Source organism: Rana temporaria, chromosome 4 (assembly GCF_905171775.1).
Source record: "Rana temporaria chromosome 4, aRanTem1.1, whole genome shotgun sequence".
Lineage (NCBI taxonomy): Eukaryota > Metazoa > Chordata > Amphibia > Anura > Ranidae > Rana > Rana temporaria.
In genome coordinates, this window is record NC_053492.1 from 252,273,136 (window position 1) to 252,296,551 (window position 23,416).

Genomic DNA, 23,416 nt, shown 5'->3' on the forward strand with positions numbered 1-23,416 from the left:
CCGATTGCCCTGTGCTGATTACATACACTCTCCCAAGAAAAAAAAAGAAGTTAGAAGCTCTGCAGCCTCATAGGACAAGTGCAGTATGAAAACTCCTCCTACAAGCTTCACTAGGAACTGATAGAAATCACAAGACTGCTAAAGGCTGCTGATGAGAAAAGGTATTTAACAGTTTACATTTACTAAAATAATTGCATTTACATGCTCTGTGTACTGTGGGAGACCAGATATAATGACTGCAGGGTCATGGGTTTAGTAACACTTTCTTTTTTTTCAAATTTTCCTTTTTATTTTGTTTCTTTTCCAAGAAAACAAAAAGCAAGAAAGTGATACAGGAAACATAAGAAGAGGACTAAGCATAGTCCTATACCTCAACATATATATGGAAATTATATTTATTCTCTCTCTTCAACTCTATTTACTATTCATAATATCTGTATCACTACTAGTTTCAATCCATTCCTCTATGATAGACCAAATACTTTCTACTTCTAAACTAATTTTCAGACTACCCGAGTATTCCATCTCCCACTAAATATCCATTTATTCTTTATCTAAAGTACTAATTCCCTCCTTATTCCCGCAGCACTTCCTTCCTCATTTTATCCCCCCTTTCCCTCCCCCCTTATCCCTACCTCTAGACCCCCTTCTTCCCCCATTCCCCTCCTCCAGCCGTCTATCCTCAGGCCGGAGAGAAGAATTAGGAGAAGAGGGAAAAAAAAAATATATATATATTCCGCTGTCCTCCATCCGTGCGCAAAATGTTCTCTCTCCTATTTTCCTTCTTTCTTCCATCTACTACCCTTTATCTTATTCTCCTATTAGCTTTTTACCTTCCTCCGACTGTAAAAATAATTCCCAAGGTGCCCATATCATTTTAATTTGCTCTTTCTTATCCATTGTTTTTGGGAGGAGTTTCTCCATTATCCCTATTTTCCTTACTTTTTTCAGCCACATAGATATTGGAGGTGCCTCGGGGTCTTTCCATTTTGTTGCAATGCAACTTTTTGCCGCATTTATCAAATGACACATCATTGATCCCTTATATCTCACCGGATATATTTCAGCATGATGTAGTAGAAAAAACGATGGGTCAACTGGAATATGATATTCCGTAAATACTTGTGTAATTCTCCGTACTGTTTCCCAGAATTGTTGTATTATTGGACATCCCCAAAATGTATGTAGCATTGTCCCTTTCTCCCCACAGCCTCTCCAACATCTATCTGACATTTCAGGAAAAAATGTGTTTAAACGCGCTGGCGTATAGTACCATCTTGTTAATATTTTATAATTTAATTCTTGTATTTTCGTGCATCTTGAAGAGTTTAATGCTAAATTTATAATATTTTGGCTTTGTATTGGGGAAAAAACTTGGCCTAAATCTCTCTCCCATTTTACTAGGCTCGACATTCTAAAGTCTTCTGGTGGTGCAGTCAATAATATATACATTTTAGAGATCATATGGGCTAGTGGTTCCTTTCCTCCACAGTACTCCTCAAACTTTGTGAGTGCCCGTTTATACTTTTCTGCACCATCCAGAGTCTCCAGAAAGTGTCGTACCTGTCGCGCTTGCCATATCGGTATCTCGCCGCTCCCTCCCCTTTGTGCTATTTCTCCTATTGTCATCCACCCCCTTTCACCCAGAAAGTGGGAGGCTTGAAATCTACCCTTTTCTTTTAATTTCTTGAGTATATGGGATTCCATACCAGGCTGGAATTCTGGATTTCCTATTATTGGGTAGAGGGGGGAATTATTAGTTGAGAAATTCGGATTATGACATATTTTATTTCCAGTCCATAAAGTTGGTCCTATCGTTGGGTGAGTTTTAACTGTAAGGGGTAACGCAGAATAGCACCATATTGCCCTATCTAACGGTACAGGGCACATTTGTTGCTCTATAGTGATCCACAATTTATAATCCCCATGTCTACTCCAATCTGCTATCCTTCCCAACTGGACTGCGTGATAGTACTTTAACATATCCGGTGCTGATATCCCTCCCACCTTCTTGGGTAGGATCAATAATTTCCTACCGATCCTGGGCCTTTTACTCCCCCATATAAATTTTGTAAATAAGGCCCGAATTTGATTGAAGTACGACATGGGGATCTGAATTGGTAGAGCTTGAAAAAGATATAAAAACTTTGGCACTACACTCATTTTCAAAATATTAGATCTCCCAAACCAAGAGTGCATCCCTCTACTCCATCCATCTAACATTGTTCTGATTGTACCCAATAATGGTTTAAAATTTAGTTCAAAAGTATCCTTTAAATCTGGTGGCATTTGAGTGCCCAAATAATTCAATGCCCTCGTCGTCCACTTAAACTTAAAACTAAATTCCAAACCATTCTTAATCGACCCTGGCAGAGCGACCCCCATTGCTTCAGATTTATTATAATTTATTTTAAAGTTTGACATCCTCCCGTAGAGTTCTACTTCTTTCATTAAATTTGGAAGGGATATCTGTGGTTTTGTTAGGGAGAAGAGCATGTCATCTGCGTAAGCCGATACTTTATATTCCCTCCCTCCCATTTGAATACCCACTATATCTCTGTTCTGTCGAATCTTGTTTAATAATGGTTCTAATGTCAATGCAAATAATAAAGGCGACAGGGGGCTCTCAAAAGAGAGTTAAAATTAAAATAATGTGAAGAAAGATGAAACAGACTGAAGTAAAATAGATCGCGCTCCTTGACACTTTAATGCTTTAAGGTTTGAATAGGGATTCTGATTTGCATGTTGTTTATAGGATAAATATTGGTTATACTTTGTTTACATATTGTTTTTATTGTGTTTATTTTGGAATGTGCTGTAGTATCTCCTAGGAACTGGTAGCTGGTTCAATTATAGGATAATTCCACCTTTACCCCATCGTGGTGGGTGGCAGGCAGGGTGGTACAGTGGCTCGGCTCTGAGTCCTCTCGTCCATGGCGGCTTCCAGCTCCTCCCCTCCTCCTCCTAGGCATCCAATAGGGTCACCTGTCCTTTCAGCCAATCGGGTGAACGGTGTCAAAACCCGCTTCCTGAGTGACTGAGAGGAGGATCAGTGTTACAACAGCGAATATGCATTCACTGTTGTAACACAGCTGAGTGGACTGAGAGCACACTCTCTGCAACCTGAGCCTGCCCTATATTGAAGCCTATTAGAGCCTCTAATAGGTGCTTCAAAAAAACAGCCTGATGTCCTGAAAGGGGCCGGATAAATGGATAGGGGAGGCGACAATGGACGGGGGGCGGCACCTATGCTCCTATACCTCCGATATGCAGGCAGTTACACAATGACTCAATGATAGAGTCAGCACCCTGACAGTTCATTGAGAAATACAAGCTGACAGCCGCAAATGTTGTCGGTACTTGTAGTTTTTACAGGACACTGAATAATTGACGTGGCCAGGAGGCCAGGGCTTTTTTTTAAGATTGTGTCAAGGAGCGGGGGAAGAAGATCCCTTTGTTTCTATAATGATTATTACTTAGTGGTCTTTATTACTTAGTAATCTTTAGCTGCTTGTGCAGTTTATATCCAACTATAACGTATGTATAGAAAGCAAGCAATCTGACGTTAAGGATACATTACATTAGCTTTGCAATTTACCTGATATGGTAAGTCAGCCATTCTTAGGTAAGTTTCCATTTTCAGACAGAATGGAGATAAACTCGGAACACCATTGTTAGGCCGTGAAAACTGGTGTAAAATAATGGCATCTTTGGAATCAACTTCTTGCTCTTTCCTGCAAACAAACACAGACACATAGTATGTAATAGTATTAATTATTACATTATGAATATTGAATCTTCACCTTTTACATGTCAGAAATTAAATGAAGCTGTTATTTTAAAGCTGCAACTGTAGGGGAGATTTATTGAAGCACACAAAATCTGGTGCAGCTGTGCACGGTAACCAATCAGATTCTAACTCCAGCTTGTTCAATTAAGCTTTAACAATAAAACCTGGAAGCTGATTGGTTGCTATGTAAAGCGGCACCAGATTCTGTGGGGTTGATTTACTAAAACTGGAGAGTGCAAAATCAGGTCAAGCTCTGCATGGTAGCCAATCAGTTTCCATATTTGTTTTGTCAAAGCTTAATACAACAAGCTGAAGTTAGAAGCTGATTGGCTCCCGTGCAGAACTGCACCGGGTTTTGCACTCTCGTTTTGGTAAATCACCCTCTGCATGTACCAGTTTTAGTAAATCCCCCAACTTTTTAAATTAAAGATGTTAATATTTTATTTATGACAGAATAAAACATTATTTTAATTCTGTTCAAAAGAAAAATGCCTTTTAAATGCTTCTTTACCAAAAAAAAAAAAAAAATACATAAATATCCATGTAAGCTGATAGACTTAAAGTAACACTAAACAATATCCTTATTCTCCAAATATAGTTTATATACCTCCACTCCTGTAATCGAATTTTCATTAAATCATTTTTTACTGTTTCTGCTTCCATGTAACATCCTCCGTGAGCTCCCGATCCTCTCCTTTCCCCCTCACTTCCCCGATCAGTGCACCTTAGTTTTGGTTACGTGCATTGCTCTACACACACTTCAAATCTCATAGTCCATAGTCTATCTCAGTAGCAAGCAAGAGAGGTGGCTATGTCCCTACATACAGTGGGACCATGGAGAACACATGTAGCCACCCTTTAACAGGAAGTCAGATCAAAAAGAAATCTGGACATTTGAATCCAGCTTACATCCAGCACATGCAACCCAATCCGCTAAATGGTTCCCCTTCCATCTAGTAGATTGGGTGTAAAAGGATATAAAGGTGAGCGGGCATAAGCGGAGCGGACACTGAGCAAACAGACTCCTAGCGGAGCTCGCCTGTGTGAAAGGCACCTAATATGTGTAATAAGTTTAGAATATTAATGGTTATTAAAGTGGTTGTGAACCCTTTACAACCACATTAACCTACAGGTAAGCCTAGATTAAGGCTTACCTGTAGGTGCTTGAAATATCTCCTAAACCTACACGGTCTAGGAGATATTTGCCAATCGCTGTAGGGCGATTTCTTCTGCGCATGCGCCGGAGTTAGAAAGGGCCGTTTCTATCTGGGGTCATGCCGTTAAAAGCGGCTCCCACACACACGCGACTCCAGCCAGTCACAGAGCCGGAGTTCGCGGCCCCCGGAAGGAAGAAGGGTGAAGATGGACGCTCGCTACTAGCAAAGAAGACGGGGACATCGCGGGCTTCTCCTGCAGGTAAGTGTCACATAATGGGCTACTATGCGATTCATAGTAGCCCATTATGCTTTACCTTTTATGGGAAACAAAGAGGAAGTGACACCCATTAGGGTTTACTTCCTCTTTAAAGGATAAGTTCACCTTCTGGAACATGTTACATGCCCGACCACTATTTAGGGTGGAACATGTAACATATTCCAGCTCCTGCCACTAGTCCTCTTCCCTGTGACAGTGTGTGGTCAGGGGCAGGGCCAGGGGTGGGATCAAGGGGGGGGGGGGGTCCCCTCAGGTAGGCTGTATGGGGCCCCATGATTTTTAACAGTGGCACTGCTTACAAGCCTTGTTCCTCCCCCAGCCTGTAACAGGACAGAAAAAAGAAAAGCAGTAAACTAACGACCTCATCTCTGTCATTCTGCTCTCTCCTCCTATTAGAACTGCTGCCATCGATAGAACACTTTGTATTCTTTTAAGGTGCTTTCTAATTGGGTAAGATGGAGATGAGGGGCAATGTTGTCACTGATGTTACAATATCCAAGGGATTTTTTATTTATTTTTTTACCTTTATCCAGAGAATGCACTTATGTAAAAAAAAAAACTTTAAGCCTTTGTTTACAACTACTTTAAGCCAGCCATACATGGATCGAAATTTGTCTGGTTTAGCAGGGTTCGGGCGAATTTTGATCCATATATGCGCAGGCTGGTTGTACACAAGGTAATCTATCAATGGACTTGGGTACAAGCAGCCTGTTAAACTTTTCTCTTGATCAGCACCACTGGCTATAGCCAGAAGTGCTGGTCAGTGTATTCTGATGGTGGGGAAGTTTCTCCGCTGTCAGAATACAATAGAGTAGGGAAAAAGATTCCCTCATCCACATCAAGTGTGTGGATGGGAAATCGAGTCCTTTTCTTTAAAAAAAAAAAACAACATATATTACTCTTCTATGGTCAGCCCCAATCAGTTATAAACACAGATAAAAATCATATCAAGTTGGCTACTAAATAGCAATATATGTCAGCTACGTGGCTGGATTTTCAAATATACACAGACAGTAGGCATGGGCAGAGAGCAGTGTCAAAGTGGTGTCTTTACTCTGTATATTTATTAGGCACACCTTTTTTTGCAGAAGGATAGTCGAGGGCCCATCTTAGTGTAGCAGTATAAAAAAATATTTATTCACACAACAATTGTCAACTTACAAGACAATGTAGGGGTGTCAGGCATATACATGTAGAAACCTCATCCAGGGTCAGCTTCTAGAGCAGGGATAAGCAATTAGCGGACCTCCAGCTGTTGCAGAACTACAAGTCCCATGAGGCTTAGCAAGACACTGACAGCCACAAGCATGACACCCAGAGGCGGAGGCATGATGGGACTTGTAGTTCGGCAACAGCTGGAGGTCCATTAATTGCATATCCCTGTTCTAGAGGGATTGCAGCACCTGTGACTGTAATGCAAAGTAGACACCACCAGGGGCAGCAGACTAAGTTTAGCAATAGGTGAATGAAAAGCAAGAAACTCACATGTACAGTAAGTAAAAGGTTCAGAGCCTTATAACATGAATATTCCCGGAGAGAAAAGAATATTCCCAGCAACATGAAGGTTTGGTCGGCCAAATTTCGAAAATCAATGGTGGCATCATCGGATCACAAAAAAAATAACTTTCTGATTTTGAAAAGAAAATTTGTTCGAAATTTGACTGTGTATGGCCTGCTTTACAGTCAATAATATTTAGAAAATAAATTTTGCTGGTCGGGTGCCCGTGAAATAATCACTGGCACTGACGGGCTGGACACCTAGCGGTGGTGGGCATGGGTGCAGCCCATGGGCCACCACCCCCTGTCATACATGGACAGACTACCTTGGCACAGGGCATTGGTGGAATAAAATCAAAGCCTACTGGTGGGAATAGGCATACACTTAAAGTGTATCTAAACGCAATACCAAAAATTGTATGTATTGCACCTTACCAGTCCTTAAATATAGTAGTTGCGTTCGTTTTCTATTTTCAGTACAATGTTATAAGCTTTCCAAGCTAACTTTTGTGAACTACACTTATATATTATATACAAGCAGCCTAGTCCAATGATGAGCAAACACTGCTCAAGGTGCGAGTGCTGCAAGTCTAGTGTTGCTTCTAATGCAGAGGTGCATGCCTGGCTCGCCTCTGAGATCAACAAGGAAAATGGATGAATGGATGAATGGCTGAATAGATGAATGGCTGAATGCCATTTTGCTAGAAAATTACTTAGAACCCCCAAACATTATATATATATATTTTAGTAGCGACCATAGAGAATAAAATGGTGGTTGTTGCAATATTTTATATCACACTGTATTTGCGCAGCGTACTTTCAAATGTAATTTTTTTGGGAAGAAATTACTTTAATGAATTAAAAAAAACAGTAAAGTTAGCCTAATTTTTTTTGTATAATGTGAAAGATTTTACGGCGCGAGAATCGTGAGAGGATCGTAATCTTTATTCTAAGCAAAAAAAAAATTGCGATTCTCATTTTGGCCAGAATCGTGCAGCTCAAATATACAGTCATGGCTGAAATTGTTGGCACCCCAGAAATCTTTCCAGAAAATCAAGTATTTCTCACAGAAAAGTATTGCAGTAACACATGTTTTGCTATACACATGTTTATTCCCTATGTGTGTATTGGAACAAAACAAAAAAAGGGAGGAAAAAAGCAAAACTCAAAATGTCTGGGGTGCCAACAATTTCGGCCATGATTGTAGATGTATATAAAATGCACTTTTTATCTATCAAAAGGTGTTTTCCAGGGCTAAACCTTTGATCTGATTTCTATATTGCTGCATTTGTAAATTCCAGGTCAATATAAAGGAATAGTAGTGGTAAAAAAAGCACTTGTGGGTTTAACCAATCTTGTTTTTTTTGTACAATTTTCCTTTAAGGGGGCGTGGCAAGGGGTGTGTCCTATGCCTGCATGCCTTTTCTGATAGGTGTCCCTCATTCCTATCTTAAATAGTTGGGAGGTATGTGTGAGGATGCCAAGGAACAGTCCACCGCCGGATCATGGGGGAGAACCTCCTGCCGGTGGAGGAGATGATCAGGCAAGTAATATTTTTTCACCTCTCCTCTGGATAAAAGAAGCTATAAACACATTTTTATTTGCCTGGAGTTGGGATTTAGGCATCTCCTGTTGCATGTTCGCGGTCTGTGACAGCGGCCTGCAATATTACACTAAATATTATGTACAGCCTTTGGGTTATGAGAGTTGACCACCACTGTCCTTTTAAGGTTTTGGATTTGACCACTTGCACTTGCCACCCACTGACATTTACTGCGGGCGGGTGGCAGCTCTAGGCTAAGCAACGTTGTGACTTACTTCCTGGTTTTCAGGTGTGCTGCTAGTCTGTGAGGTGATTGGTCACAACACAAGTCTGTCATCAGGTTACAGCCAATGATTTCAGATGTATACCTGCTGATCGGCTGTGGCCAATCACAACACAGACCGCTGTGTGTTTGTAAACAGAACACACAGAATCTGCTCCGTTTCTTTCTGAGCTATTTTCATTCAGGGAAAGAAGCCAATAACATTCTGTGTAAGTATAAGCAGCACATATACCCTTGCATACACTTGTTAGGCACATTTAACCCCTTGATTGCTTTCCACAGTTAACCCTCTTGATTGCCCTGTCACCCAGCCAGTGTCATTAGTACAGTGACAGTATTCATTATTATCACTGATCACTGTGTTAGTGTCACTAGCGACGTCAGTAAGTCAGTTAGGCCTCGTACACACGACCATTTTCCTTGACAGAATCCATCAAGAAACTCGGTGGGAGAGCTTTTTTGCAGAGGAAAACGGTCGTGTGTATGTTTTTCATCGAGAAAACTGTTGAGGAACTCGACGAGAAAACGAGAAAAAAAGAGAACAAGTTCTCTTTTTCCTCTACGGGAGTCTCAATTTCCTCGTCGTGTTCCTCGTCGGGCTGGTTTTTGACGAGAAACACATTTGTGTGTATGCTAAGAAACCCGCGCATGCTCAGAAAAAAGTATGAGACGGGAGCGCACCTTCGGTAAAAGTAACATTTGTAATGGAGATAGCACATTTGTCACGCTGTAACAGTCTGAAAAGTGCAAATTGTCTCTTACCAAACTTTTACTTAACACGCAGTAACATGAGATTAGCAAAAGCAGCCCCAAGGGTCGTGCCAGTGGAATCGAACTTCCCCTTCCGTTGTATGTGTTGTACGTCACCGCGTTTGAGAACGAGGAGATTTTATCTTGACGTGTGTACGCAAAGAAAGCTTGTCAAGTTTCTCTACAAGCCTAACAAGGAACTCGTCGAGGAAAACAATGTTTCATTTACGACAAGTTCCTCGGTCGTGTGTACGAGGCCTCAGTGTCCCTTCCAGCCAGTGTCATTAGTACAGTGACAGTATACATTATTATCACTGATCAATGTGTTAGCAATGTCAGTAAGTCAGTTAGTGTCCCTTCCAGCCAGTGTCATTAGTACAGTGACAATATACATTATTATCACTGTGTTAGTGTCACTGGCGACTTCAGTAAGTCAGTTAGTGTCCCTTCCAGCCAGTGTCAGTTAACTTCAGATTGCCCACCACACTATCACAGTCACAATATATGTCACTTATCGCCGCCATTACAAGAATTACTTCCAATTTTTTGCGATAGGAACGAGGGACACCTATAAGCAAAAGTATGTAAGCCTCTTTTTCAGATGTGTTGTTTACAAGTTAAAAACTATTTTTTTTTTAAAAAATCCTTAGAACCCCTAAACATTAAAAAAAATTCTAACACCCTAGAGAATAAAATGGCAGTCATTGCAGTACTTTATGTCATACCGTCACACATTTTTTTTGGAAAAAATACACTGTTTTGAATAAAAAAATAAGACAACAGTAAAGTTAGCCCAATTTTTGTTTATAATGTAAAAGATAATGTTACGCCATGTTAAGTAAATTGATACCCAACATGTCACGCTTCAAAATTGCGCCCGCTCGTGGAATGGCAACAAACCTTTACCCTTAAAAATCTCCATAGGCGATGTTTAAAAAATTCTACAGGTTGCATGTTTTGCTTTGAGGTCTAGGGCTAGAATTATTGCTCTCGTCCTAACGATCGCGGTAATACCTCACATGTGTGGTTTGAACACTGGATTCATATGCGAGGGCTGCTCACATAGGTGTTTGCTTCTGCGCGCGAGCTCGTCGGGACGGGGGCACTTAAAAAAAAAAAATCGTATTTATTTTACTTTATTTAGACACTGTTTTTTTTAAAAAAATATTTGGGTCACTTTTATTCCTATTAAAGGAATGTAAACATCCCTTGTAATAGAAAAAAGCATGACAGGTCCTCTTAAATATGAGATCTGTGGTCAAAAAGATCTCAGATCTCATATTCACACTAAAATGCAATAAAATAAAAAAAAATTTAAAAAATTTGAAAAAATTACAAAAAAAAAAGTTCCTTTAACCACTTAAGCCCCAGACCAATATGCTGGCTAAAGACCCAAGGTGTTTTTACAGTTCGGGACTGCGTCGCTTTAACAGACAATTGCGCGGTCGTGCGACGTGGCTCCCAAACAAAATTGGCGTCCTTTTTTCCCCACAAATAGAGATTTCTTTTGGTGGTATTTGATCACCTCTGCGGTTTTTAGTTTTTGCGCTATAAACAAAAATAGAGCGACAATTTTGAAAAAAATTCAATATTTTTTACTTTTTGCTATAATAAATATCCCCCAAAAACATATATCATTTTTTTTTTCCTCAGTTTAGGCCGACACGTATTCTTCTACCTATCTTCCCCTCACTCGTCTCCATACCCAGCCACGGACAGGACCCGGTCGCCTCCGCCCCTACTGACGGCTTCGGTAAGCGGCGGAGGGCACGGGAGATCGGTGGGAGGTGCGAATCCGCCACAGAGACCATCATTATCGGAAACCGGACCCCCGCCTGAAGACGAGGATATCTGGGTTATGGCAGCTAGCTGCTGCCATAACAGAAATATCCCGCTTCAAAGTGCCAACGTATATAGCCGTGTGGCGATCCGAAAGTGGTTAAAGGAGAATTAAACAACAAAGAAAACATAAAATAATGGGGAAGGCATCGAACTTCTGTCAGGATTTTACTGCTGTGTGTATACCTATTGCGGAGATGTCACCACGCTTCCTCTCAGGACAGGAAGTTATGGGGAATTTTTTAAATGTGGACATAGACAAAAAGCGGCGCACATTTTTAGTTGACTGAGGAAGAGTTACCATTTATGACAGTATGTTCCCTGGTGTCCTGGTAACAACAACCCCCACCCCTCCATTTAGAAAAACAAAGCAGAGAAGAAGGCGCTTCTAAGTGCAGTAAGAAGACACTTTAATGACAAGGAAGGGTTAAAAACACTTACAGGATGGAAGGGTTAAAAGCACTTACAGGATGGAAGTGAAAAACAGGCATTTCAATGAATCTATAACGTCCAGCGGAATGCCTCCTAGTAGTAAAGACAGCTGCAGGTGGAAGTTCTAGCCCACCAGCGGTGGTAAACACTGTGTCTCTCATCCAAGATGGAAGGTTGTGCTGTCAGGACCAGCATGGAATCCAGGCAACCGGAAGTGACATCGGAGTCACTTCCGCCCACTCTGACGTCACTTTCGGTTGCCTGGATTCCATGCTGGTCCTGACAGCACAACCCTCCATCATGGATCAGAGACACTGGGGCAGATCCACAAAGGAAGTACGCCGGCGTATCCACTGATACGCCGGCGTACTTTCAAATTTCCTGCGTCGTATCTTTGGTTTGAATCCTCAAACCAAGATATGACGGCATCTGGGTTAGATCCGACAGGCGTACGTCTTCGTACGCCTTCTGATCTTAGATGCAATACTTTGGCGTCTGCTGGGTGGCGTTCACGTCGTTTTCCGCGTCGGGTATGCAAATTAGCTATTTCCGCATTCTCTTACGTTGTCTCTAGTCGGCTTTTTCCGGCGTATAGTTAAAGCTGGTATTTTGTCGCGTATAGTTAGACTTGCCATGTTAAGTATGGCCGTCGTTCCCGCGGGATGGACATAATTCACGTCTATGTTTAAAAAAATGACGTCCTTGCGACGTCATTTAGCGCAATGCACGGCGAGAAATTTAGGGACGGCGCATGAGCAGTTCATTCGGCGCGGGGATGCGCTTCATTTAAATGAAACACGCCCCCTAATCACCGATTTGAATTACGCGCCGTTACGCCGCCAGAGATAGACTACGCCGCCTTGACTTACGGCGTGAATTCTTTCAGGATTCGAACCGAGGACAAGTAAGTCACGGCGGCGTAGCGTATCTCAGATACGCTGCACCAGGGCAGATCTTTGTGGATCTGCCCCACAGTGTTTACCACCGTTGGTGGGGTGGATGTCAGTTTTCTGCGATCTGTGCACATTCAGTTGATGTCCACATCTGACAGCAGACTCGTGGCGGCTCTTTCTGCAGACAGATGTAAACAAACCGTGTTTATATATCAGGCTACCTCTGATCCATCCAGAACCTGGAAAGACTTGGAGGTAGGTGGATGTAAAAGGACAAATGTTCATTTACATCCACCTGCCTATAGATCTGCATGGAGTTTGCGATTAGGTCCACCTGAAAACTGACAGGCAGACCAGATTGCAAAGCCTGTACAAAAAGGGAACAAAAAAAGTGTAAGATGATGAAACTCTCTAAAGAGTGTCAACAAATTAAAACAGCGCTATCAAATAACTGTGCATATTTGACTATATAAAATACATTACTACAACCCATATGTAATGATATACAGTGATAATAAACAAAATATATCCAGTTTAAGAAATAAACACTAAACTGTGACTGTAATAATGAACACCCGTGATTGACTTAAACGTGAAGTGAACGCACTAAAAGTGCAAGAGACAGTCTTTAAAATAATTTAGAACGTGGCCAAACAAAGCAAAGTTCATGTGTATAAGGATCCTGCGATCTTCAAATATTTCCAAAAACTTCCACCACACCCGACAGTGCTCAGTGACTCCTCCCCCATCAAATGGACACTCACCGGATAGGTATGCCTCACACTCTCGTGTTTTGGCACAAAAAACCTTATCAGATGTAGTTGTTCCCGTCAATAAAGATGTAATCCAAATATGACATCCAATCAGTTCCACATATATGTCAGAGAGAGACAAAAGAAGTGCAAATAGTGTGATACCATCAAAGGTTTAATAGCACACCAAAATAAAACTTCAAACAGTGCACTCACAAACAAAATCTTGTAAAACAGCAGAATATCACATCAAGAAACTCCTTCAAACGTCAAAATGGTGAGAAGCGGTCACGGCGGACCCCCGATCAGCGAGAAAAAGTGAAACCAATTCTCCTACTCACGGTGCCATGGACTTCTGTCAGATGCAGCTGCACATCCACTTAAATAAAAAACTTCACACACACTCTGCATCCAAAAACGCAGCATTCACTGGTAAAATTAGACTGTATGGCAATACCCCGACATGTTTCGTTAGAGTCCCATGAATAAGTTTTTATAACGAAACATGTCGGGGTATTGCCATACAGTCTAATTTTACCAGTGAATGCTGCGTTTTTGGATGCAGAGTGTGTGTGAAGTTTTTTATTTAAGTGGATGTGCAGCTGCATCTGACAGAAGTCCATGGCACCGTGAGTAGGAGAATTGGTTTCACTTTTTCTCGCTGATCGGGGGTCCGCCGTGACCGCTTCTCACCATTTTGACGTTTGAAGGAGTTTCTTGATGTGATATTCTGCTGTTTTACAAGATTTTGTTTGTGAGTGCACTGTTTGAAGTTTTATTTTGGTGTGCTATTAAACCTTTGATGGTATCACACTATTTGCACTTCTTTTGTCTCTCTCTGACATATATGTGGAACTGATTGGATGTCATATTTGGATTACATCTTTATTGACGGGAACAACTACATCTGATAAGGTTTTTTGTGCCAAAACACGAGAGTGTGAGGCATACCTATCCGGTGAGTGTCCATTTGATGGGGGAGGAGTCACTGAGCACTGTCGGGTGTGGTGGAAGTTTTTGGAAATATTTGAAGATCGCAGGATCCTTATACACATGAACTTTGCTTTGTTTGGCCACGTTCTAAATTATTTTAAAGACTGTCTCTTGCACTTTTAGTGCGTTCACTTCACGTTTAAGTCAATCACGGGTGTTCATTATTACAGTCACAGTTTAGTGTTTATTTCTTAAACTGGATATATTTTGTTTATTATCACTGTATATCATTACATATGGGTTGTAGTAATGTATTTTATATAGTCAAATATGCACAGTTATTTGATAGCGCTGTTTTAATTTGTTGACACTCTTTAGAGAGTTTCATCATCTTACACTTTTTTTGTTCACTTATTATCTTCTAAACAGCAGCTAGGCATTATCCACTCCTCCACAGGCGCAACGGTGGGCGGCTCTGTTAGGGCGCATTCTATAGATCACCCATTGTACAAAAAGGGCCTTGAACTAAAGCCAAAAATATCTATCTCTCTTCCAATGGTCCAATGCCTGCACCAGTATCTTCTTTCCAGTTCCTTCTGGGTGCCAGTCTTCCGTCATCTTGATTGACCAGTGTGGGATGATGTCAGGATTGTGAACAGGCAGGAAAATGTGTATTGCAGAAGAGAAAATCTGGTGCAGCTTGGAAAAGCAACCAATCAGCTTCCAGGTTTCAAGGCTTAAAGGGCCCCGATCCACCTCTTCTGGGTTCCCCTGGCAGTGCTGGTAGCTCCTAACCGCAAACAGGTGTCCACGTTGGAGAAGCACTCTCCTTAGTGGACACCCGTGCGGGTCCACGCCTAAGTCCTGCTTTTGTACGTTTTCACACAGAAAGCAGGACTCGGCCCCGCCCCCGCGTCATTGTATTTGATTGACAGCAGTGGGAGCCAATGGCTTTGCTGCTATCAATCTATCCAATCAGGACACGAGACGCCAAAGTAGAGCTGGATTGCTCGTTCCCAGCTGGAGATAGACAGCGTTCAGGTAAGTAAAACAGGGGGTCTGGGGGGGCTGCAGCACTACAGAAGGTTTTTCACCTTAATGCATAGAATGCATTACAGTGAAAAACGATGAGGGTATACAACCCCTTTAAAGTGATACTAAAGTCTTGTTTTTTTTTTCCTTTAACAATGACAAACAAGTTATACTTACCTGCGCTGTGTAATGCTTTTGCACAGAGCAGCCCGGATCCTCCTCTTTTCGGGTCCCTCACTGAAGCTCCTGGCTCCTCCCTTCTGTCGAGTGCCCCCACAGAAAGCAGCCGATTGGCTAACTGACTTTGATTGACAGCAGCAAGAGCAAATGGCGCCTCTGCTGTGTCTCAGCCAATCAGGAGGGAGAGTCCCAGGCGACTGAGGCACTCGTGCACATCGCTGCATCTAGATTGGGGCTTAGGTAAGTATTGGGGGGGGCTGCTGTACACAGAATGCTTTTTATCTTAATGCTTAGAATGCATTAAAGATTAAAAAAAACTTCTGCCTTTACAACCACTTTAATATAACAAGATGAAGTTAGAAGCTTATTGGCTACCATGCACAGCTGCACCAGATTCTGAGTGCTCCAGTGTTCGTAAATCTCCCCCATTGCATGCCTCTCCTGGATGCTGCCAACATCTCACTGTAAAAAGTTAAAGGGGTTGTAAATCCTCATGGTTTTTCACCTCAATGCATTAAGGTGAAAAACCTCTTGTAGTCCACCAGCCCACCAGAGCCCCCCCATCCCCTTTACTTACCTGAGCCCAATCGTTCCTGCACCAGAGATGAGCACACCCGCTCCCGCCGGTGACTCCGGTCCTGATTGGATAGATTGATAGCAGCACAGCCATTGGCTCCCGCTGCTGTCAATCAAATCCAATGACGCGGGAACCCGGGGGGTGGAGCCGCATCCTGCCGTCTGTGTCGATGGATGCAGCAGCAGGACACTGGAGCACGCCCGCACGAGTGCCCTGAGGGAGAGCGCTTCTCTGACGGGGCACTCGAAAAGAGGAGGAGCCAGGAGCGCCGCTGAGGGACCTCAGAAGAGGAGAATTAGGACTATTCTGTGCAAAACCCTTGCACAGAGGAGATAAGTATGACATGTTTTTTTATCTTATTTTTTAAGCTGAACCTATAATTATCCTTTAAATAAACCTCAAAATGAGCAGCTGTTTAAATGTTGGTGCTGCCGCTGATGTAATCCTTACATCATCAGCAGCAAAAGGATTGCACATACACTGCTGATACATAAAAACAACTGTTGATGTACCCGAAATATAGTTATCTTCTAACTTCTTGACATGAGCTTCCTGACAACCCAGCTCTGAATTCCTCAGCACATGGTGTCAGCCCTGCCCACACAGACCTCTGCCCATCTCTATTGCCCCTTCTTGTACAAAGGCAGAGAATACAGGAAGTTATCAACTCACAAAACCTCTGGCAAAATCAACAAGTATGATTTGCACTTATTGAACAGATATAACAAAACACTTTAAGGCCTGAATCACACTAGTGCGTTGCTTTTTTGAGCTGCGTTGTCGTTGCAAATTTCTCTAGAGGGTGTTCTGCAGATCAACTGCTGTTTAGCTGCAGATCAGGTGCGAATTTGGAGACCTGGGAGAAGTTCCGGGTGAGAGGAGAGTGGGGGAGAATTGTATTGAGCTGAATGAGAGAAATTCCTGCAGAGAACTGAACACATGTGCGAATTAGATGCGTACCCATAGAAGATAATGGGACTGAATTTGCACCTGAGCCGCACCGCAAGACATAAAAACCGCATGCGGTTTGGAGGCAATGCGCAGTGCGGATGCATCGCACATATGTGAACCAGCCTCATTGAAAACAATGTATTTTGAAATGTCCTGCGAATTAGATGCGGTTTAAACCGCACTCAATTCGCATACGTGTGAACCTGGCCTAAATGGTGTACTTGGCAGACCAAAGGAGAGCAAATAAGTGTATTTATTATTAGGGTGTACAATCAGACTGGCCACTATCATTTGCTACACTTAGCGCAATTACCACACTTTGTACTAAAACAATAAGGACTCGTTCACAGAAGTGGACGCATTATACCATGGTTGCTGGTGTACGCTGGTAAAGGGGCAAAGCCAATGCATTGTAAATGGAACATTATACTATTAAGGCCTTGTGCACACTGAGCATTTATTTGCCCAGCTCTTCTGAATGCTTTTCTCCTCACAGGGGTTAAACAAACAGAGTAAAAACTCCTCTAAAGTCATGTTTCTTAAACGCATTTATGCACAACAAGCTTTTGGGCATTTGAGTGAGTGAGTGAAAAACTTATATAGCGCAACACATGCGAACTGAATCGCCTCTGGGCGCTTTGGTATCCATTCCCTGGGCCCTCAGAAGAGATGGGTCTTGATCTTTATCCTGAAGGCCAGGTGATTTACCTCCATTCGGATGCTGGTTGGTAGAGCGTTCCAAAGTCTTGGTCCTTGGACTGCAAATCTTCGTTCTCCTTTGGACTTGTATCTGGCTTTGGGTATCTGGAGTAGATTTTGGTTGGTGGATCGCAGAATGCGATTGGTGTTGTGAGCTTTTAGTTTCTCGCATAGATATTGGGGGGCATTTCCCAGAATACACTTATGCGTTAGACAGAGAACTTTGAACGTGATTCTGTGTTTTACTGGCAACCAATGAAGGGATGTCAACGAAGGTGAGATTGATTCCCATGTTTTTTTCCCAGTCACAAGTCGACTCACAAGTCACAAGTTTACTCCATTGGCCAAAATATTTATTTATTCTGCTATTGAAATGAATAATTACCCGGGCCGTCCCTTCAGAGTTCTGTGCCGTGAATGGGGGCTCCACTCACACAGCTGGAGTCTGCAAACCCAGAAGACCAGATGAAGATGCAAGCACCTTCAGCGGTGACAGCACGGCGCTAGAAGACTTTGGTCTATAGTAAGTTTCACATAATGTGCTAGTATGCGATGCATACTAGCACATTATGACACTACCTTGGAAAAAAAACACAGCAGTTTACTACTAGGGGGCAGCGCCCGCTTGTGTCATCACCAACCGGTGCATGCTTTGTCCCTGAATGTCAGTTTAGAAATGTGGTCACCCTATGTTTACCTCCTCCATCACAACAGTAAGCTTTTCCTCCGATTCAAACCCCCTCACATGCTCGCTCTCTCCCCTGATGAAGTAGCTCTGAGCTCCGAGTTTGAGAGCTCACTGCTGTGATCGTGGAGGGGAGCAGTAATGACTAGGCCTTTCTTTTTTTTATCAATACATTTTTATTGGGTTTATCAATTTACAACACTTGAGATAGTTGCATTCAATATACAACTTGAGTAGTATAAATCATCATGTACAGGCAAACATTTAACAGAAAAAGAATACGGTACTCAGCGACCTAGGCCAGTCTACCCCAATTGGGTACAAACTGTAGGACTGGGAGGTCACCAAGATGATCAGAGGTACACCTATACAGCTAAAGTAAAGACAAATAAAGGAGGGGGGAAGGGATGGAGAAAATTAAAATAAAGGCTGCCGTTAGTCATTATCTATACCAAAGATTCAGTATTTTATACTGTTATTCTTCAGACTATAGGAAGATTATTAAAGTAAGGAATCTTTTAAATATTTGGAAGCTTTCGGGTGGGTTAACCACATTTTCCATTTTCTACGATAGGGGATTATAGAATCATTCTTATAGGCTAATAATAGTTCTAATTGAGCTTGGGTGTTTAATCTGGTGATGACCATTGGTAGGTTTGGGGCATCTGCGGATTTCCATAGAGAGGCCACTGTAATTCTTGAGGCTATCAAAATATGTAAGACAATAGTCCTATACAAAGTGGGGTATTTGTCTAGATCTATACCTAATAATGCGTTAGTAGGAGTAAGCTTGGTAAGGTTGCCCGTAAGATTGGCGATAAAGGATGAGATAGAGTTCCAAAAACTTTTTAGAGTCTTGCAACTCCAAAGCGTGTGCAGGAGGTTTCCCGTTTGCTCGTTACATTTCCAACAGATGTCGGATGCTGTTGGATAAATTTTGGATAACTTGTATGGTGTTAAGTACCATCTATTAATTATTTTTTGGGCATTATCCCAGTGTTCAATGCAAGAGGATGACTTACTTATTGTTTGAAATGCTTTAATCCACTGAGTCGGGGAAAAAATTTGGTCCAGATCCTTTTCCCATTTCAGCATATTTGTGTTTTTGGTAAAGAGTTGGGAGGATAAGACATCGTAGAAGAAAGATATACCTTTCTTTTTATCATTTTTCTGAGGAGAGAGGAACTCCCAAAGGTTCATAGGGATTTCGATCAAATTACTGGGAGAGAAATCTTTCAGTCGGGCACACTTACCAATCTTAGTCTCGATGATGTTCTTAACATTAGGGGGTAGGTTCTGGTATAGATTATATCCATTACTGATCCACTCGTTTACAGAGAATCTGATTCTGCAATAATTAATGACTTCTGTGGGAAGATGTAATTTAGCCTTTTTCTCTACATGTCTGGTTTTTGAGAGAATGTGTTTCCAAGCGAATAAAGTAGTTTTAATGCTTATTAGGTTGGGGATTGTTATCTTGGGGATAATGGCGCTAGCTATTGCGAGAGAAGGGAGGTCAAAATTGTGTGTGGCTAGACGTTCAATGTTTACCCATAATTTGTCATTTGTTGGGTCCAATGTTTCATCTGATCTAAGATAGAAGCAAAATAATAATTTCTAATGTCTGGGAGGCCCATTCCACCGGAATTTTTTTTAGTAGTAAGGATCGAGAAAGCAACTCTGGGTTTTTGTTTGTTCCAGATAAATTGTCTAAGTTTGCTGTCTAGTTGTTTAAAGAACTTAGCAGGAATTGGTATGGGGAGGCATCTAAAGAGATATAAAATTTTAGGTAAAGTTTGCATCTTGAAAGCGGCTATTTTACCAACCCAGGATAAGTTGGTTTTTTGAATATGTGATAAGTCACGGGATATTTGGCCTAAAAGTGTGGGGAAATTGGCATCATACATTTTTGTTGGAGGAAATGTGAGTTGGATCCCTAGGTATGTTATCGATTTGTTGTCCCAATTGTATTTATGTGTTGTGCGTAGAGAGTTGATTGTCGAGTCTGGTATGTTCATAGGGAGGATAAAGCATTTTTCCTGATTGATTTTATAGTATGAGACATCTTTGAATTTTTCTAGTATTGCGTGTATTGTAGGCAGAGATATATCAGGTTCTGTCAGTGTCAATATGATATCGTCTGCGAATAGTCCTAGTTTGTGCACGTCTTGGCCAATCGTAACACCTCTGACGTTTGGGGATGATCGAATGTATTCTGCTAGGGGTTCTATAGCTAAGGCAAAAATTATAGGGGATAGGGGGCAGCCCTGTCTAGTTCCGTTAGTTAATGGGAAGTTTATAGATAAGATACCTGAAGTGTAGACCTTTGCGTTGGGCTGGGTATATAATGCCATGATTGCTGAGTGGATAAAACGGTTAAAGCCGAATTTAGTTAAGGTTTTTGATATATATTCCCAATGCATTCTGTCGAATGCTTTTTCAGCATCTAAAGCTAAGAGCAGGGCGGGGGTTCGATTATTGTGTATAGAGTTAATAATATTGAGCATTCTTCTTGTGCTATCTGGGGCCTGTCTACTTTTAACAAAGCCAACTTGATCTGGTTTAATTAGAGTGGGAATTATATTAACGAGTCTATTCGCCAGTATCTTTGCGTAGATTTTCAGATCTGAGTTTAGTAGGGAAATGGGCCTATAGTTTAAAGGGGAAGTGGGATCTTTGCCTGATTTAGGTATAGTGATAATTATTGCTTCTAGCAGTTCTTTTGCGAGGGCTTCTGAGTTAGCTGCTTGATTAAATAGGTTGGAAAGATAGGGGACTAGAGTTTCTTCAAAGGCAGTATAATATTCTCCTGATAGGCCATCTGGGCCTGGTGATTTATTTTTCGGTAGTTCGTGTATGACCTTAATAATTTCTTCATCTGATATAGGTTTGTTGAGTAATTCTAATGATGTAGGATCAATGGAAGGAAGGACAATATTGTCTAAAAATGATGAGATGTTATCAGCGTTTGGTTGGGGGGTGAGAGTGTCATTTTTTAGATTATAGAGTGTCTCATAGTACAGTGAGAAAGTATCTGCTATCTCTTTAGGATTGAGGATTGTTTTGCCTGAGGTGTGGTGGGTTAGTTTATGAATTTTGTTCCTTTGTTGGCAAAGTTTTATTTGGGAGGCCATTAACTTACCTGCTCTGTTACCTTGGGAGTAGTATTTTAAATTTAGTTTTTTAAGATATTTGTCATGGTCAGCAATTAATAAGGATCTAAGATCAGATCTAAGGTTATTGAGTTGGCGTTCTAAGATTATGTTTTGGGGGGTTTTTTTGTGTAACTTTTCAAGGTTGGAAATTTCTACTAGTATTGAGTTGATCGTGTTGTTTCTATTTTTTTTCTCTCTAGCGGTGATTTGAATTAAGAGACATCTAGCATATGCTTTGTGGGTACACCATAGAGTAGTGTTGTTAACGGACATATTATCATTTACATCAAAAAATTCTTTTAGACCTTTTTTCATCACAGATCTATGTTTCTCCTGGGAGAGGATATATGTATTGTTTCTCCAAAGATAATTGTTGGGGCAATTTTGGTTCGAATTAATATCAAGAGTGATTGGAGCGTGATCAGACCATGTTAGGTTGTGAATACTAGCATTCGCTACTTTTGTGAGGAGATTTTTATCTGTGATGAAATAGTCTATTCTGGAGTACGTCTAATGAACATTGGAGAAGAAAGTAAAGTCTTTTTCTGTGGTATGAAGGCATCTCCAGGGGTCGTACAGGTCTTCTGCTGAGAAAATGTTGGAAAGACCCTTTCTGGGAGCTTTTCCTTTCTTGGAGGTGTCCATATCAGGATCCATCGGTGCGTTTAAGTCTCCACAGATCAAGAGGTGGCCTTTCTGAATTTTTCTTGTCTTCCCAATCACTTTTTGGATGAATTGGTGGGGATTTTTATTGGGGGCATAAATATTGACAATAGTGTATGTCACGTTGTCTAAGGTGGCAACCAGAATTATGTATCTTCCTTGGGTGTCAGTTTTGAGATCTATTTGTTGGAACGAGACAGTGTCTTTGATAGCTATAGCCACCCCTTTTTTTTTCTTTCTTTCGTTGCTGGAGAGGAAAATGTGGGGAAAATTATGATGTTTGAAGGTAGGTGTTTTATCCTTAGCGAAATGGGATTCCTGGATGCAAACAACATCACTTCCGAATTTAATTGCATCTGTCCACAATGCTTTTCTTTTATGAGGGCTGTTCAAGCCTTTGACATTGAAAGACATGAGTTTAAGTGGCATATCTTATCAGTTGAGGATGCTTTGTTGTAGATTCAGTCTTGTAGGAGATAGTTTTTTTGTGGGTAGATGGTATATCATTGTGGCGTAGTAATATTGTTTTGCCAGTAGATGGTGGTGTTGCTTTAGAAATAGTGTACAGGCAGCAGAAAAAAAACTGAAAATGGTGAACGAACCAGGGAAGAAAAATCAACAAAAGCTTAGTAAAACTGTGAAAAAAGAATAGGAGTTGTTGTGCTCCAACTCCTGTGTACATGACTATGTACTTCCAATCGATTGGAGGTAAAAACTTGAAGAGAAGTCCAGTCAGGAATTATTCAAAATCTGGATTCCCTGAGCTGCAAAAGGCCCTTAAACATGGGCATAAGAGATTTGTGAGGCCTCAGTTTGTGCCTGGACATTAAAACTTGTCATGAGAGGATTTTTTTTTTTTTAATCACCATGAGAGGATTTTTAAGCTGTTTTCCAGTCCTGGGAAATGGGACCAGGTGTAGTAGTGTCCATTTTGGTATTTTCTTGGTTTGGGAGTAGACCCCATGAGCGGAGGATTTTCAGACCCTGTTCCATTCCGTTAATAGTGTATGAGGTGCCTTTAAAATCTACCAGAATTTTTGTGGGGAAGCCCCATTTGTAAATTATGCCATGGTTTCTCAGCACTTTAGTGATCGAGTTTAGATTTTTGCGAGCTAAGATTGTCGCTTGTGAGAAATCCGAGTAAAGGATTATTCCAGAATACGGATCTGGGAGTGGCGAGTGGCGCCGAGCGAATTGCATCAGTTGTTCCTTGACATTGAAAAAGTGGATCCTAGCAATGACATCTCTAGGTATTTTCTCTGCTATGTAATGCGGTTTAGGTAGTCTATGTGCCCTGTCAATTTCCAGCTCTTGTTGAGGAGTGGCAG

At 41.5% G+C, this 23,416-nt stretch overlaps 1 protein-coding gene across 1 annotated transcript in view; it reads right to left on the bottom strand.

Moving 5' to 3' along the window:
* FAXC (failed axon connections homolog, metaxin like GST domain containing) overlaps positions 1 to 23,416 on the bottom strand; it is a 63,393-nt gene that overhangs the window by 34,100 nt on the left and 5,877 nt on the right. The window contains exon 2 of the mRNA XM_040350140.1: positions 3,599 to 3,734. Within this exon, the coding sequence (XP_040206074.1) occupies positions 3,599 to 3,734 (136 nt within the window). The remainder of the gene's footprint in view (positions 1 to 3,598; positions 3,735 to 23,416) is intronic.